The sequence below is a fragment of the Melospiza georgiana genome, chromosome 20 (assembly GCF_028018845.1).
Source record: "Melospiza georgiana isolate bMelGeo1 chromosome 20, bMelGeo1.pri, whole genome shotgun sequence".
Lineage (NCBI taxonomy): Eukaryota > Metazoa > Chordata > Aves > Passeriformes > Passerellidae > Melospiza > Melospiza georgiana.
In genome coordinates, this window is record NC_080449.1 from 9,344,183 (window position 1) to 9,361,178 (window position 16,996).

General features: G+C 55.2%; 2 protein-coding genes across 2 annotated transcripts; one reads left to right on the top strand and one right to left on the bottom strand.

Moving 5' to 3' along the window:
- The first annotated feature begins 549 nt into the window (after positions 1–549).
- On the top strand, positions 550–11,527 carry CACFD1 (calcium channel flower domain containing 1). The gene is made up of 5 exons (XM_058038313.1): positions 550–888; positions 5,504–5,576; positions 6,211–6,336; positions 6,443–6,550; positions 7,074–11,527. The coding sequence occupies exons 1-5, from the start codon at positions 753–755 to the stop codon at positions 7,165–7,167; spliced, it is 537 nt and encodes a 178-aa protein (XP_057894296.1). The 5' UTR covers positions 550–752; the 3' UTR covers positions 7,168–11,527.
- A 525-nt stretch (positions 11,528–12,052) lies between these two features.
- SLC2A6 (solute carrier family 2 member 6) lies at positions 12,053–16,731 on the bottom strand. The gene is made up of 10 exons (XM_058038336.1): positions 16,631–16,731; positions 15,969–16,131; positions 15,508–15,714; positions 14,488–14,587; positions 13,756–13,967; positions 13,467–13,619; positions 13,078–13,186; positions 12,675–12,848; positions 12,291–12,436; positions 12,053–12,208 (listed from the first exon to the last, which is right to left on the bottom strand). The coding sequence occupies exons 1-10, from the start codon at positions 16,729–16,731 to the stop codon at positions 12,053–12,055; spliced, it is 1,521 nt and encodes a 506-aa protein (XP_057894319.1).
- Between the last annotated feature and the right edge of the window lie 265 nt (positions 16,732–16,996).

The window sequence follows — 16,996 nt, forward strand, 5'->3', positions numbered from 1 at the left end:
CCACTCTGCTCTGGATCCCAAGTCTCACTGCTATTTACTGTTCCAGATCGACTGAGCAGAGCTGGGCTCTGCTTGTGTTCCACGTTCATCTGCACAAAATGCAGCTGTTGCCTTCATCACTTAGGAGAGTTCAGGGTGTTCCCCTGTCCCATTTGGACAACACCAGCTTGCCAGCTGGGGCATCTGCTTGCAAAGTGCTATTTGTGCTCCCATTTTTAGGGAGGAAACCTAATTCCAGTCAGATAAGGGGGAGTGCAACCCTCTTATCTGGAGAGCAGGATTTTGCAACAGCGTTCAGGAAAGGATTCCTGTTTCCCTTTCTGGAAAACAGAGCATTCCTGTTTCCCTTTCTGGAGCAGCAAACACTGCCTTGCCTGGATAACAACACCCAGTTTTTCCCGGGGGCACCCAGAGCTGGAGTGAGGTGCTGGCCGTGCCTGTGCTGATGAATATGAGCAGCAGAGCTCTGCCCACAGCCTTTTAATGCAGTGACATCAAAGGCAAAGCCCTGCCTGCTGCCGGGGGGGACCCACAATGCAGCTCGAGCCGGCCGTGGAGCAGCTCCAGGCCCGCTGGCATCACCGCTCTGCAGCCAGCCAGCCTCCATTGTCAGCCCTGGGGGGCCAGCCCTGCATGGGGACACGGGCACAGGCCCAGGCCTGCCTGTAGGGGCTGTCCCCGGGGCTGGCTGCACCAGGGGGTGACACCTGGGGGCTCAGGTGGGCAGCAGGAGCCCCCGGCAGCGGGGGGAGATGAGCTCGCAGGATGAGCAGCTCCCAGCAGCAGCAGCAGCAGCAGCAGAAGCCCCCGAGGCAGCAGCGGCCGATGAGGGCATGACCTGGTGGTACAGGTGGCTCTGCAGGATTGCCGGGGTCATCGGGGGCATGTGTGAGTATCCCCTCCCCTCTGTGTGCCCCCTCCTGCATGACAGAGCTCCTGTTGGGGTCCTGACCCCGTTTTGGGGTCCTGACCCCATTTCGGGGGTCATGTTGGCTGTGCCATGAAGGGGTATTGGGGTGATGGGTTGTGCCAGCTCTGGGTGCTGGTTTGCTGTGTTTGGGGCAGAAGGGAGAGTGGTGGCTGTGCCTGCAGCAGGGTGGGCTCAGCTGCCCATGAGAGATGGGCTCTGTGCCCACTGAGCCCACCAGGGATATGCTGGGTGCCCACTGAGCCCACCAGGGATGTGCCCTGTGCCCACTGAGCTCACCAGGGATGTGCTCTGTGCCCACTGAGCCCACCAGGGATGTGCCCTGTACTCACTGAGCCCACCAGGGATGTGCTCTGTGCTCACTGAGCCCATCAGGGATGTGCTTTGAGCCCACCAGGGATGGGCTCTGTGCCCACTGAGCCCACCAGGGATGTGCCCTGTGCCCACTGAGCCCACCAGGGATGTGCTTTGAGCCCACCAGGGATGTGTTCTGTGCTCACTGAGCCCACCAGGGATGTGCCCTGTGCCCACTGAGCCCACCAGGGATGTGCTCTGTGCTCACTGAGCCCACCAGGGATGTGCTCTGTGCTCACTGACCCTGCTGAACTTTGGCACCCACAGCAGGATGTCACAGGGCAATCTGCAAATCCCTGAGGTTCTTTTTGGATGTGGCACTCCCTGGCAGTGATGGGAGCAGCAGCTGAGCCCTGGTGCCTAGCAGGCAATTTAGATGGTTTTACAATGAGCACCAGGCTCATGGGGTCAGGTCAGGGCTGGAAGAATGACCACAGGGTTTGGTTTATCCTGTTTGATTTTGGGTGTTTATATGTTCCTACAACTTGTTTGTTTCCCCTCCATCCTGACTGTCAGAGCATGTTTCCCATTGCTCCTGTTGCTGATTGCAGAAGGCCTGCCCAACTACCCTGAGTTTTGCTGAAGGTGAAGAATGGTTTGGGTTTGGCTGTTTGCTTTTAAGGGCTTTGGTAGGACACAGAGAACGGAGCTGCAGACGCAGAGTGAGTTGGCTGAGCTCAGAATTACCTGCTGCTGAAAAAAATTTTCCCAGGGAAAGAGTCTCAGCAAGTTTGCCAGAAATCAGCCTGTCCTGGAGTGCTGTTTTGCTACATTCTGTGGAGAGATTAATAGCTCTTAAAAGCAGGAGGGACTGTTATGACCGCTTAGTCTGATCTCCTGCAGAGCACAGGATGGAGAATTTCTCCTGCTTCAGGTCCACGACTTCAAGTTAAACAAGAAGGTTTCTCAGCCAGTGCAATCAGCCCTGATTTATTCCATCAGCTGGAGCTTTGTGTCTGATCACCTTCTCCCCCTGCCTGCCTTTTGCCTTGGGGCTGGGCTGCACAACCCCACCATGTTTTTGGGGCTGACATTTGCACCCTGTGGTATCACTAGGCAGTCTCCTCTAAGCCCTTTTTGGCCAGGCTGGTAAAACATGTGCTGCTCTCCCCGTTCCATGTGCTAGGTGCTGAAATGCTGGAGGTGTGACAGGATTTGGTGGGACTGCTCTGCACACCCCGTGCCCTGCCGGAGGCCCCCGCACTCCTGGCCCGGCCAGCAGCCAGGAGAACCAGCTGGGAAGTGTCTGTGGAGCAGGTCCCAGGTGGGGGTTCAGAGGAGCAGCTTCTTTCCCACGGGCTGGGGCTGTAGCAGGAGCCTCAGCACTGTTCCTGCAGTTTTATCCCATGCAGAGCTCGGGGTGATGTGGATGGAGGGTGAAGAGCTGGTGGGTCACGCTGGTGGCACTGCCAGCCTCGTGCTACAGCAGCTCGTGAGTGGCTTGAAAGTGCAAATTTCTTCTTTTTCCCTCTCTGTCTTTGTGTTTCAAAGCAGCTGAATTATACTTGGATTATTTTCCCAACCTTTTGTTCACAGCTCTGCGACCTCGTGGCTTGTTTTTACAGGAAAGATGAGAGTTTTATGTCTTTGGGTGAGTCTGGGAGAAGCTTTTGGAAGAAGAGCCAGGTTCTTAACAGGGTTTGCCAAAGATTTGGGGAGTGACAGCTGGCTCTGGAGCCCTGTCTCTTTATCAGGCAGAGAATGAGGCACAAACTCTCCTTATGAACAGGGAAAGGGGTGATTGTGGAAAAAACAACCAGTACCCTGTGCTACCAACACTCCTCTTCAAAATTCTGCTTGTTCAGCACCACCTTGTTGAAGGTGGATGGTTTGGAGAAGAGATGATGAATAAACCAGCAAGGCTGGAGATTGCTGTTGTTCTCAGAGCTCACTGTGAAAGAACAGAACTAATTTATAAGTTTTGTGAGCAACTGGATTGTAATGCTGCTACAGGGCTGGATTATTTCTTACAGAAGGAAAAATTCCCTCAGAAAGGAAGAGAAACTTCGTTAGCGGAGGTGAGACCAGCAGACAACATCTGCCACATGCAAACACCTGCAGCCACAGCTTGCTGCAGCCAGAAAAATCCAAGGGCTGGAGCAAGAACCAGACAGACAAGGTTCAGGATCCCTTTCTGGCTCCTGCACATGCTGGCTTGGTGACCTTGGCCAAGTCCCTTCTCTCCTTGTGTTCCTGTTTGTAATGGGACGAGGAGAGTCTGTGGCTTTTGTAAAACACTCTAGGAGCAAAAATAGGCTTGTGTTGAGGACAGTGACCAGCTGCTGGAAATGAATAGAGCCTTTGTAGGGAAGGGTGTCCTTCCCCCCTCATTTAACTCCCAGTTATTTGTGCTTCCTCAGGGATTCGAGATGGGACAGCAGTTAAACAAATGGCAGAACTGTCTGTCTCCCACAGCTTACGTGCCACGGAGCATTATCTATGTTTTAACCCTGTTGTGAGGCCTCTGTTTGAAAAGAAAACATTTTAAAAACAAATTTTTGGCTTGGCAGGGTTGGAATCAGCTCCTGCCCTGGTGGGACAAGGATGTACCAGGCTGTGTGGGACAAGCAGCTCTGCAAAGGAGACCCAAGGTCACCGAGTTGTCCTGTGGCTGTTGGCAGCAGCTCTGGGGGCAGTGCTCCTGTGATCCCAAACCTTTGACTCCTTTCCTGCTGCTCCTGCTGACGTGGGGCTTGCTCAGCTCTGCTTCCTGGGTCATTAGTCCTCTGCCAGCCAGGCTGGTTGCTGAGCCAGGAGTGCTGCAGGGACATGGTGCTGCAGGGTTGTTTTGGAGTGTTTGGGGACAAAACCAAACCAGAAACCTGGCAAAACAACCCCTGGAGACTTGCTTGGAAAAGAACATTCTGCTTCTCTTGGTTTGTTGTGTGGTGGAGACCTGCTGGGAACTGCCTGAACCTCTGTGCTCTGCTGGAATCCTGTTTGCCATTGCTCCTCTCCAGCTGTTTGCACCTGTGACCACGAACAGATCACCTCACTCCCGTGCCTCAGTTTCCCCTGGGGACAGTGACAGTGGAACCTGTGGCATGGGAGGGTGAGAAGTGCCCTTGGAGCACAGACATTAGCACAACCTCTGGAATATCCCCTCTGCTAGCTGATCTTGTTCTTGCAGGACTCTCCTAAAGATTTTGGGTCCTGTGGGCTTAGTTCTAGGAAGTGTTAAAAAATAATGTTTTTTGGTATTTCCTAAGACCAGGAGGTCATTTGCTCATGGGATGACCTTCAATGTGTCCTGTCACTGCCTGCAATTCTGCTTCCCAGCTTGGTAAACAAGGATAACTATTTTTAAAGGAACTTTGAGGATTCAGCAGCAACTGCTTAAAAGAAACCTTGCAAGCATGTGCCAGGCTTTTGAAGGTCAAGGCTGCTCACAGCAGCTCTGCTCAGGGATCCCCTCAGCAGACACCCAAAATCCTCAATCCAGGGCTGGTCTCATCCTCAGAGAGGGGCTCTGCTGCTCTCCATCATCCCCAAGACAGCCTTTAAAGGCTATAGAATCCATTTTAGGTGGAGTTTTACAGTGTGATGATATTTGCTGAGGTGTGTCTCCTGCTCTCCCAGCTGAGCGCGAGTTCCTGGTGCCAGCTCTGGCCCTGGCAAAGGGAAGGGCCCATATCAGGTGCCAGGAACACTCTGCAAGTTTAATGAGGCAGCAGGGAGGTGGGTGCAGCTCAGCTCAGTCATTGCTGCCTGGTTCCTCTCCCTGAGTTACAGAGCCACGATCACTGGGGTGATTTTGGGCTTTATTCACTTCCTTTTGTATTACCAGAGACCCCAACTTGGCTTTTTTCTGCCCACCTCTGGTGAAGCTGCACAGAACCAGCAGTGAGTGGCAGAGCTGTGTTCACCTCTGCTGTATTTATTATTTTCCTCTGTGCAAGCCATGTTTCTGCTGAACTTGCCCTGTGCTGCTCAGAGGTGGAACCTGCTGGTACTTCTTGTCCACCTTGACACATAAAATCCAGGTGCACATCCTGAACTCCACGTGGAAGCAAATATTGTTCTACACAAGGGAAATAATTGTTGGAACAGCACTCAGAGCAAAAAGATACCAGGGGAGGGCTCTTCCCTGCATTCCAGTCTCCTTTTGGGCCACCAGACCTTTCCACCCACCATCCTGTGCTGCCCTGCAGTGCCCATAAGTGCTGGCCAAGGGCATTCAGGGTTGGTCATGGTGGTCACTGAAAACCTCTTTCTTTCCAGCCTGTGCCATTTCTGGTCTCTGGAACTGTGTCACCATCAACCCCCTGAACATTGCAGCCGGCGTGTGGATGATGTGAGCAGTTTTATTTTCATTTTCCTGCTGGGAGGGAGGCATTGTTAACCAGATCCCACTGAGGGGGCAAAGCTGCCCTGCTTGGGCAGTGGATGGGAGTGAAACATCCACCAGGCTCTGGGAATTGCCAGGCAGGTTGAGATGTTAGGTTTATTCTGTTTATATTATTTCATAATGCATTTTTAGGCAAATACCTAGATACCCTTGTCCAATATAAGTTTGAGGTAGCAGAGCTTGGAAATTTGGAAATTATCAAGAACTGAGGGGGGAGCAGAGCGGGGCTCAGCTTCACCATTCCCTCCACCTGCACGGAGCATGGAATATCTGCTCTCTGCGGGCCTGGAGGGCATTGCTGACCCCCAAATTGGTGCCTAAAAGCAGGATTAACTCTGGTTTGCTCTCTCTGGAGAGCAAATACCGAGATACCCTTGTCCAAAATAAATCTGGGGCAACAGGGCTTGAAAATGTGGAAATCATCAAGAACTGAGGGGGGGAGCAGAGCGGGGCCCGGCCTCACCATTCACTCCACCTGCGCAGAGCATGGAATATCTGCTCTCTGTGGGTCTGGGGGGCATTGCTGACCCCCAAATTGGTGCCTAATGGCAGGATTAACTCTGGTTTGCTCTCTCTGGAGGTTCAACGCCTTCGTGTTGTTCCTGTGTGAGGCCCCTTTCTGCTGCCAGTTCATCGAGTTCGCCAACGCCGTGGCCGCCAGGGCCGACCGGCTGCGGGCCTGGCAGAAAGCAGCTTTCTACTGCGGGTGAGGATGCTCCTGAGGGCTCATGGTGGGCACACCCCAGGATAAAAACACCCCTGCAACCCCTGGGGAGCAGGGCCCTGCTCTGAGGGCTGCCCCTGTCTTGCAGCATGGCCGTGTTCCCCGTCATACTCAGCCTGACGCTGACCACGCTCCTGGGCAACGCCATCGCCTTCGCCACCGGCGTGCTCTACGGAATGTCGGCCCTGGGAAAGAAGTAAGAGAGGTTCAGGTGCTCGGGGAGGGCAGGGAAAGGGGGAGATGGAGCTCCAGAGCTGCCCCATCTGCCTCCCTCAGCTCGTGCACAAACCGTGCTGAGGTGTGAGCGTGGATCATTCCACCTTCTCCCTCATGGCAGAGAAAACCTCCCTCACCACAGGGCCCTGTGAGGGGAGGTCATGGGGGCTGCTGAAGCTCTGAGTTTTGGGGGTTCTGAGGGTCCCACCCTTCTTCCCTGTGAGGGAAGGTCCTGGGGGCTGCTGAAGCTCAGAGTTTTGGGGGTTCTGAGAGTCCCACCCTTGTGCCCTGTGTGGGGAGGTTCTGGGGGCTGCTGAAGCTCTGAGTTTTGGGGGTTCTGAGGGTCCCACTCTTCTGTCTGCAGCTGTTGGGTGGATGGGCCCAGCTTTGAGGGTTGAGGAGGGCCAGCAAGTGTGGTTTGACCCCTGGAATCCCTTGGCACGGAGAGGCAGCCCCAGCTGGGACAGTCCCTGCCATGCCCACGCTGTCCCTTGTCCCCACAGGGGAGATGCCATCTCCTACGCCCGCATCCACCAGCAGCAGAAGCAGATGGATGAAGAGAAGCTGACGGGAAGCCTGGAGGGACAGGCTCTCTGAAGGACACGAGCTCTGGGTGGCATCTCCTGGACATGGTGAAGATGTGGAAGTCTGCTCTGCCCTTCCCTCTGTCCTCTCCACTCCCTGCTACACCACGATGTCCCTGGACACTGCAGCAAGTGGGAATCTCAGGGGCTGGGGCAGGCTGTGTCCTCTCCTCACACCAGCAGCCAGACCTCAGCACGTCTGTCCTTCTCTCCTCAGCTCTCAACCCAAACAGTGCCCCTATTTTTTAATATTTTCTTTTCTTTTTGCTGCAGAGGTGCTGGCTCTCTGAGTGCTGCTTTCACAACCTTTTATTTTTTTTCTGGACTGCCCTGTGGATGGGTGAGGAGGGACAGAGGACCTGCCAGTGCAGGTTCCACATCTTAGCAACACTCCCTGGGATGGCCCTTCCCAGGTACAACACCTAAAACCCCCTGGTGCTTAACCTTGGTCTTCTTCCACTGTTTTAATTATGGGACCAAGCACTGGAGGCATTGCTGCACAGGAAAGGATTTCCAGAAAAACCCATCTAAAGATAAAATCCATCTCTTCAAGGGAGCTGCCAGAGCTGCTGGGCAGATCCTGGGGCCTCCAAAGCACAGTCCCTGCTTCCTCTGGACACAGCTACAGGCAGTGACTGCCATTTACTTAAATTGTAAGAATTAATTACTTTGTCTTAATAAGGGCACTTTTCTTAAGCTTCACTCTTTTATTGGGGCAGAAGGGAAACAATATTTACTGTACCTCAGCTGAAAAGGATGTTGTTTCTTGAGCCAAGTGGGATTTTTTGCTGGTGTGAGGGTCACTGATGAGCAGGAGCATTCCTGCCTTGTGAGCCTGGGACTCTGCATCCCTCTGTCAAGGGACCTACTCTGCTCTGGTACAGCCTTTGTCTTTGGGATTGTGGTTTTTGCATCAATCCTGAGCTCTTTTGTATGGGAAGGTGGCACAACTTCCCTGTGCAAACAGAGAGGAGGCTGCACCATTTCAGTGTGGACAGCTGGGATGTTTTAATTTGCTATTCCAGGCTCTTTCTGTGGTTTTCACACTGCATTTTCTGTTTGCTTTGTACCATGCAGTACAAAACTGCTCACTAAGTCCAGATCCCCCTCTTCTCATCCCAGTTTGTCCTGGGGATTTTAATTTATTTGATTTTTATATGGTTGCTTTTTGTTTTCATTAGGAAAAAGGGGAATAATTTATTTCTAGTTATTTAAGTTCTTTAATGGGACTCATTTTCTCTGGATATAGGAGAAAGGAGTGCTCTGTTTCCTGTCCTTCACAGGCTGCCTCATTTCGCCAGGAGTCTCTGAACCCAGGGACAGCCCTGGCTGCTGCAAAATCCAATTTCAGCCTTCAGAGTGTTTCTCAGATTCTTCAAAAAAAGTGTGTTGTCCTTTGACCCATTTGTCTTTTTCTGGGCCACAAACTTGACAAACTGTGTTTTCCCCTTCTTCTGGGAGAGAGAAGGGAGGAAAACTGGGCTGTAACTGCTGGACTGGGACAGCCACCAGCACTGTGTGTCCCAGCTTGAATCCTTGGGTACAGAGGGCTTGTGCTGTGCTCTGAGAAATGCTGCTGGAGGCTCAGTGCTGTCTGTCTGTCTGTCAGAGGGGTCTGTCCGTGCTGAAAACTCTCCTCAACCCTGCCCTTCCTCAAGCTGCTGGCTCCTGTGAGCTGCTGCTTCTTCCCTGGAGCTCAGGAGCTGTGAGGATTCCAGGATTTCCTGGATGTGGGCACCCTTTTTGTGCAAAGCCCCTTTCCCCCACCTTTGAACTGGGATTGCTCCAACACCCCTTGTCTGGGGTGCACAGCAGGAACCACCAGCCTGGGTTTTTTCCATAAAGGAAGGTTTTTTTTCCCTCAAAGCTGTGCTGGTTTGGAGCCCCCAGCCCTTGGCTGATCCCTGGTGCTGGATGCAATGCAGGGGCCATGCAGGAGGAATACTCCAGAGGGAAAAACCTCCGGTGCTGCAAGGGCAGAGCCCTGCCTCAGGAATGGGCACAGGCTTTGATTTCAGGGGGGTGTGGGGAGTTCTGTAGTTTAGTAGAGGAATGTTGCAGACTGATGCATGTCAGTGTCTCTGGTAGTGGCAGCTTTGCTCTGTGAGTAGTTCTGCAGTAGCTTTAGTGTCAGGAGGCCAAAGGCAAAGCAGAGCTCAAGGGCTGAGATTTCCAGGGTGCTCTGAGGGAGCACAGAGCTGGTGGGACCCTCATCTGCCTCTCCTCCTGCATGGTCCCTGTGGCTGGGGGAGGTGGGTGCTGCTCCAGGGCACCTGCAGGGCCCACTCTGCTCCTGGGCACCGAGGCAGGAGACCCAGCAGTGCTGTCACAGTGTTTGGTGGCAGCAGGGTGTGACCCTGGGGCTGAGGCAAGGGAGAAATGTGCATCAATCTGCCACCATGAGCGGGTGGCAAAGCTCAGCTGAAAATGGTCTCAGGGACTCCCCTGGCAGACCTGAGCTGGAGCCTTTGGCCACAGTGCTTGAAGTGCTGCCACCATGGAGGTGTCTCAGATCCGTGCTCCAAGGGTGGTGACTCCTACAGGGTCCTGTCTGGAGTGGGAACCCTTGGGAATTTTGGCTGTCTGCTGCAGCAGGAACCAAGCCAGACGCTGCCAGACAGGCTTGGTGACAGCACCCTGGCTTGTAAGAGCTGTAGTGACATCAGTGGATGGTCTCACCTCCATGTGGGCCTGTTTGGTGGAGATAGGAAGAGCTTTAGAGTAGAGTAGCATCCCAGTAGTTAATGCCAGTGCATGGTGCTTGTTAGTTGTGTTTAGAGGCACCCTCGGGGTACTTGGAGCTGTGTGAGGACAAATGAGGTTTAAACCCTGCTCTGGAGGTTTCACAGGCTCAATCCAACTCCTGCTGAGGGCTTGCAGGTGGGATGGCTGATCCAGAGGGGCTCTGTGGGGCAGGGTCTGCTCTCCAGGCTTGGAAAGGAGATGACGTGAGGGTCAGGGGGTGACACACTGAGGACATCGAGCTGGAAGGACCCCTGGGGAGCAGTGGCCTGTCACACACCAGTCACCAGGGCAGGTTTGTACACTGTGCCACTCTTCCATGCCTCTGCCACTCATGTGTGGCAGCTCTGTGTCCCCTGGGGCTGCCCATGGGGCGTGAAGAGCAGGGCAGAGCTCGCTGCTCTGTCACACCCATCGATTCTCTGTGTGTGCAGTGAATAAAAACACCATTCTACCTCTGGAAAGAGCCACTGTGATTTCTCACACTCCAAATGTTGTAGCAAAAGCCCTGGGACTCGCTGTGCTGGAGGAAGGAGGTCACTCAGAAAATGCTCCTCCATGGGGTTCTCTCAGGAGCTGGAGTCCAACCTCGTTTCCTAGTGGGGCATTTCCTCCTTAGGCTGAGCCCTGGGAAGCTCAATTCATCTCTGTCATTTTTTCCTCAGGAAAAAAACATCCACTGTCTTCAGGGAAGGGTTTCACTGAAGTGAAGGTATCAAGAGCTGGTCCCTAGCCATGTGAGAAAGAGAATGCTCGAGCACAGGGCTGCCAGAAATCCTGATCTTCAGAAAGTCAGTGGAAACCAGAGGCTCTTGAGACCTCTTGTAGTCAGGCCATGCTTAGAAAAAGTTGTGTTCCAGCCAGGGCTGAACATCTTTCTGGAAAAGGGTCTCAGCAGCAAAGGGTAGGTTTAATACTGAATGTTTTCTGTGTTTTTAATTTTGGCCCACTACTCTCCCTCTGTCCTAGGCTGTTTTAAATTAATGCTGTGATAAAGCACATCTTCTCCTAGGTGATTTCTCATCTCCTGCTGCAGGAGATCAGAATGGCAGCTGGCACATCTGGAGGGCTGACTCAGACATGCTGTTTTACCCCCTGCTTCCTCAGGACAGCAGGCTGAATGTCCCAGGAATAGCCCTCAGGGTGCCAAGTGCATCTCAGGAGCTTGGACAAATGCTTGGGCACATCCTGACCCAGCTCAGCCTTGTGCCTCTGCCCTTTTGGGAGGAGCCAGGCTGGACTGAGCAAGGCCATTTGTTCCTCACAGCCATAACCACCTCCTGCAGCTGTGTTTTACCTCGGGTTAGCTCTGAAAATAATTATAAAAGGTTCTTAATCTTGCAGGACACACAGGAAAGGGGTAAGACTGATTTGCTACTAACTATGCAGTTGAAATCTCAAAGTGATGGAGGTGGAGGCACATCCACCTCCCTCTTTGTGTGGTGGGAAGGACCCACCCCAGCACAAAGTGTTGTCAGTACTCACTGTGTCTTTCCCACAGGGAATCACTTGCACTACAGCTGGATGTTTGTCTGTTCCCACTCTTTTGTCCTGGGTTTTCTTTGTGAACTGTATTTGGTCTTGTTCATTAGGCTTCTAGTGTAATGTGTGTTTTTAGAGCAATAAAATGTGGCAGCTTTTTATACAAAAGATCTGGCTCTGCCTCTTTCACAGTCCTTGAGTGCCTGACACTGCTCTGGGGAGCTGCAGGCTGCTGTGGTTCCCCTTGCCTCAGTCCTGCTCTGCCTCTCCCATCCCTCCCTTCTCTGCAAATCAAGGCAATGCAGTTGGAGGCAAAAAATCAAGTCCTGCAGTTGGAGGCAAAACTGTTTTATTCTTGCAGCTACACGATGAGCTTTTGCTGTAAACTCAGCTCCAGCCAAGCCCTCAGACCCTCAGGCTGCTGAGCAAAGGGCAACCACAGTCTCCTGCCCACACTGTTATTCTTCCAGGACACCTTCAACTCCAGCCTGGCCCTGCTGGTGACCTGCTCCCATCCCAAGGGTTGACAGGAGGAGAAGGTAAAGTTCCAGCTGGCAGCTTCTACAGCCAGAGCAAGGTGATCACTGCTGCCCCTTCCTGTCCCACAGGGAGCTCCAGCCTCCACTTCCAGCAGCACAAGTTTGCTTCGCCCTCAGCCTGGGCAAGGGCAGCTCCTACCTCAGGAAGGACCTCCTGCCAGTCCTGAAAAAGGCCTCAATCTGCTCCAGAGACCTGCCTTTGGTTTCAGGGACACAGCAGCCAGTGAATAAGATGTTCCCAGCACTGATGACAGCGAAGAACAGGAAGGGCACCTCGAGGCCGAAGGAGTTCTGGAAAGGAGCAGAAAGCAGCTGTGAGCTGGTACAGAGAGGGGCTGGGAGGGACTGCTGGACACCCCCAGGCAGTACCCACCACGACTGGGAGGAAGAACTGGGTCAGGGTGAAGGCTGTCAGCCAGCTCACGAGCACACAGAGGCCTGAGGCGACCCCACGGGCTTTGAGAGGGAGGATCTCCGACATCAGCAGCCAAGTGATGGGGCCCCAGCCCATGGCATAACCTGCAGGGGAGAAGAGGAGGGGGTCAGGCCTTGAAGATCACTGAGGAGTGCAGAAGAACCCTGAGCAATCATTATGCCTCCCATTCATGTCATTCCTCATGCCACCTTTTTTGCTCTTCCAGGGACATCTGCCTTCCTTCCCCCTCTAACCCCAATCTCCTTGCTCCACATCACCCTGCCTTGGATGAGAAACACCCTCCCCTGGCTGGTGGCCAGTCCTGTGGCTCTCTGCACCTACCCATGATGAAGAACATGGTTGCCAGGAGGGGGATGAGGGTGATGTAGTTTGTTGGCTCAGCAGGGAGGTTGGCAGAGCTCGCCAGGGTGGTGTTGGCCAGGGTGCCGTTGTGAGAAGCTGGCTCAAAGTGGATGTAGAGCCCCATGGTCAGGTTGGAGACCAACATGACACCAGCTGTGGAGAGAGGCAGCAGCACAGTGAGAATGAGGGGTGAGTGATTCCTCTCCTGGGAATGCCTCTGCTGAGGAGCTGAAGCACCACCAAGGGAAAGAGACCTCCCTGCCTCTCTTCCTGAGCCCTGTAGGGCTGAAATTTCCACTCCTGCACACTTGCAGAGCTCCTGAAAATCCTTCAATAGGAGCTTCCCTTGAGAACACAGTGGGAGAAGTGGAGAGAGCCACACCTGACACAAACAGGAGAATCTTCCTGCCAGCTTTGTCCATGGACACAGCAGCGATGACCACCGCGGACAGACGCACCAGGCCCACCAGAGCTGCATCGTACTCTGCTTTCTGCAAAAAACCAGGGGGAAGCTGAGCGAGGGGAAGGGACAGATGCCTACAGCTGCTGAGGGCTTGGCCAAGGCTGTTCCCCCAGTAGGAGACTGGAGATGATGAGCCTGAACTCAGAGGAGGAGCACAGTGGGGCCAGTCCTGCTCCCCATCCTCCCTCAGCCTTTTGAAGGGCAGATCCTTTAGAAAAGGGTTTTATGTCTGTAGGGAAGTGGGAGCATTGGGCAACCCTCACTGAAGGCCCAGGCAGCCTGAGCAGGAGCTGAAGCCCAGGGCTCACCAGGATGACAGATGTTTTCTTGAATATTGGCTGCAGGTACACGAGGATGCAGGTGACCCCCGAGAGCTGCTGCAGGAACCTCATCAGCCCCGAAATCAGGATGGGCTTGTAAAGAAAGGGGTCCTTGAGCTCAGCACAGGAAACCCGACGGCTCTGGGGGGCACAAAGGCAAAAACATAAAGTGAGAACCTCTGGGAGCCATCTGGCATTCAGAGGGTGGCTCAGGAGCTGCCCAGGGGATGGATTTTGCAGTTTTCATGTTACATTTCCCTGTGTTGATCTTCCTCACCTGCTTCCTCACGCTGTCCTTGATCTGCTCGTACTCCCGGGCATAATCTGTGTCCTGACCCCTCAGCCAGCACAGGGAGCCCAGGGCCTCCTCCTCCTTGCCCTGGGAGAGCAGGAACCGGGGCGAGTTGGGCATGAAGCAGAGCAGGAGGACCATGGCAAGCACCGGCACCTCCCCGGCCACGGCCAGCCAGCGCCAGTCCAGGACCAGCCCTGCCAGAGCAGCACAGTTAGGGGAAAACCACTCAGGAATGGGTGTCCTGGCCTTGCCTCCACCTGAGCACCCCAATGATTTCATTTAATAAACACAGCAGGAAAAACAGTAATAACAAAAAATATATTTTGAATGTATTCTCTCCTATTACAGCAGCATTTCCAGCAGTATATAATGGGGAAATTGCAGCAAATCTGAGAGTATCCAGCAAGATCCTGCTGCAACCAGGGCATGTGCTGGCAGGTGATGCACAGGGATATCATTGTGTGCTGCCCTCGAGCCTGGGCAAAACCTCATCAGGACCTGGATCTGTGGGCACAGTGATGGCCACAGGTCCATGTGGGCTATGGATTCATTCCTCAGGGCACACACACCAGAGTAAGGGGCATGAATGACCTGTCCAGCCCTCTCAGCACTGCTGAGGGGAACAAGCCCTCACCTGCTCAGAAGGTTGTTTATTTTAAGCTCCCCCTCCCCACAGTGTTGCCCTGGCCACTGGGACACCACAGAGATACTTACCCAGAGCGTACAGGACGAGGGAGCCCAGCACTGCCATGATCTGGGGACAGGCACCCAGCATCCCCCTGACCCCCGGGTGGGAGATCTCTGAGATGTAAACCTGCACAGGGACAGCACACACTTCACAGAGCTGCAACATCCCCTTCACAGAGCTGCAACATCCCCTTGTCACCCACTGCTCCTGCCCTCTGTCACCTCGCAGTCACACCCTGTGACCAGAGGAAACCCAAATTGCTGGGGAATTGCCCTCTTGGGGTGGGGACCTGACGGGTTCTGCTGCTTCTGGCCAGAGGAAGGGACAGCCTGGCCGGCAGCACCGCTTCCCTCCTCCCCCCGGTGTGGGAGAAGTGCTCCAGTGGCTCCATTACTGGAAAGAGGTGCCCTGGTGTTACTCAACCCCTGCCTTCCCCTCTGTGTGAAACACGAGCCTGCTGTTCGGGAGGAAATAACTGCTGGGAGGAGCAGGGGCTGAGGACCTGCCTTGTCTTTCCTGCGGGCGAGGAAATCCAGCACCAACAGCGGGTACACCCTCCCCAGCCCTGGTGCTGCATCCTCCCCATCCCCGCTCGCCCAGACACAGCCCTGATGCCTCCGAAAAGCAGCGGGGTGCCCCGGCATCATCCCCGGGTCATCCAGGGCACCGCAGCACCTGCTGCACCCCCCTGCCATCCACAGCACCTCCTGCCCTGCATCCCCCTGCCCATCCACAGCACCTCCTGCCCATCCACAGCACCTCCTGCCCTGCATCCCCCTGCCCATCCAACCCTCCTGCCCTGCATTCCCCTGCCCATCCACAGCACCTCCTGCCCTGCATCCCCCTGCCCATCCAACCCTCCTGCCCTGCATCCCCCTGCCCATCCACAGCACCTCCTGCCCTGCATCCCCCTGCCATCCACAGCACCTCCTGCCCATCCACAGCACCTCCTGCCCTGCATCCCCCTGCCATCCACAGCACCTCCTGCCCTGCATCCCCCTACCCATCTACAGCCCCTTCTGCCCCGCATTCCCCTGGCACATTACCGGGATGGAGGCAGAGGTCACTCCGCCGGCGTAGCCCGTCAGCACCCGGCCCAGCAGCAGCATCCAGAGGCCCTGGGCTCCTGCCAACAGCGCGTACCCCAGCGCCGAGGGCAGAGCCGAGAACATGATGCTCAGCTTGCGGCCCAGGCAGTCGTTGAGCAGCATCGTGCTGAGCCCGCCCGCCGCCGCTCCCAGCGTGAACACCGACTGTGGGGCATGCGGAGAGAGGGGCTGGGTGAGCCTGGCACCCCCCCCGGCATCCCTGGCAATGCCCCATCCTGATCCCCAGCTCCTTATGACCCCTTCTGTGCGAGCCTGGCATCCCTCGGGGCACCCCCGGCTTTGCCCCATCCCACTCCCCAGCTCCTTACCCCGAACCAGGGCTCTATGTGAGCCTGGCATCCCCCCCGGGCACCCCCCGGCTCTGCCCGCACCCTGGCCGGGATAACCCCGCTCCTCACCCCGAACCAGGGCGCTGTGTGCTGGTCCAGCCTCAGCGCAGGGCTGGGATGAGCCTCCAGGGCAGGGATGACGGGGGAGGGATAAACCAGGGCGAAGCCGAAGCTGAAGTTGCCCAGGACAGCGGCAAACACGGCCAGGTAGAGCCGCTTGTTGTGGAGGCTCCTGGGGGAGGCACAGAGGGACAGGGATGTGTTGGGTGCCAGCAGAAACTCAAACCCTGCTCCCTCCAGCCTCTGGTGACAGCCACGGAGGGATTTTCCTGGGGAATGGCTCTGCACAGCCCCAGGCTGTTGGGGTTTCTCTGTGCTAGTGCTTCTCTCTGTGCCAGGCAGTTTTCAGGGGGTTCAACAAAGCGAGAAAAGCAGAGGCTGGAGCTGGGTGGCACCACGGACCCAGCTGCAGCTGGTTCATCCCAGCAGAGCAAGGAAAAAGTTCTTGCAAAGCCCCCATGCCCCCAGCAGGACCTCTTGCCCCCATAAGAGTCACACAAACCCATCAGGCTGCCAAGTGGGCTCCTGCAGCCACCGTGGGCAGGCGAGATTCCATGCCAAAGCAGCTCAGCAATTGCAGGAATTTGGAACAGCTCCTCCCCCAGCTGCCCCCAGCCCACAGCCCTGGGGATGGGGGGCACAGCCCAACCTCTGCCCACCTTGCTCCTCACCTCAGGTACTCCTTGTCGAGCCTCCTGGCAGTGCCCTGGGGGAAGGTGTGGTACGAGGAGCTCGTTTTCCTCACCAGGGGCTCTCGGTCCCTGCTCTCCATGGCCACGCAGGGCTCTGCTGCTGCTGCTGCTGCTCTTGGGGCGGATGCTGGGGCTGCCCAGGGGAAGAGGAAGAAGAGGCACTGAAAACGAAAGGGGAGAGGCTGCCTGGCGTTGCCTAATCACAGAAATCTCTGCCTCGTGGGCTTACACCCAGCTGCCCCACAGCAGGAAACTGGGGGGGCCGGAAAACCAGCAGGAGGAGAGCCAGGGGGTGACAGCGATGGTGACAGTGACGGTGGCAGTGATGGTGACAGAGGTGTCCTG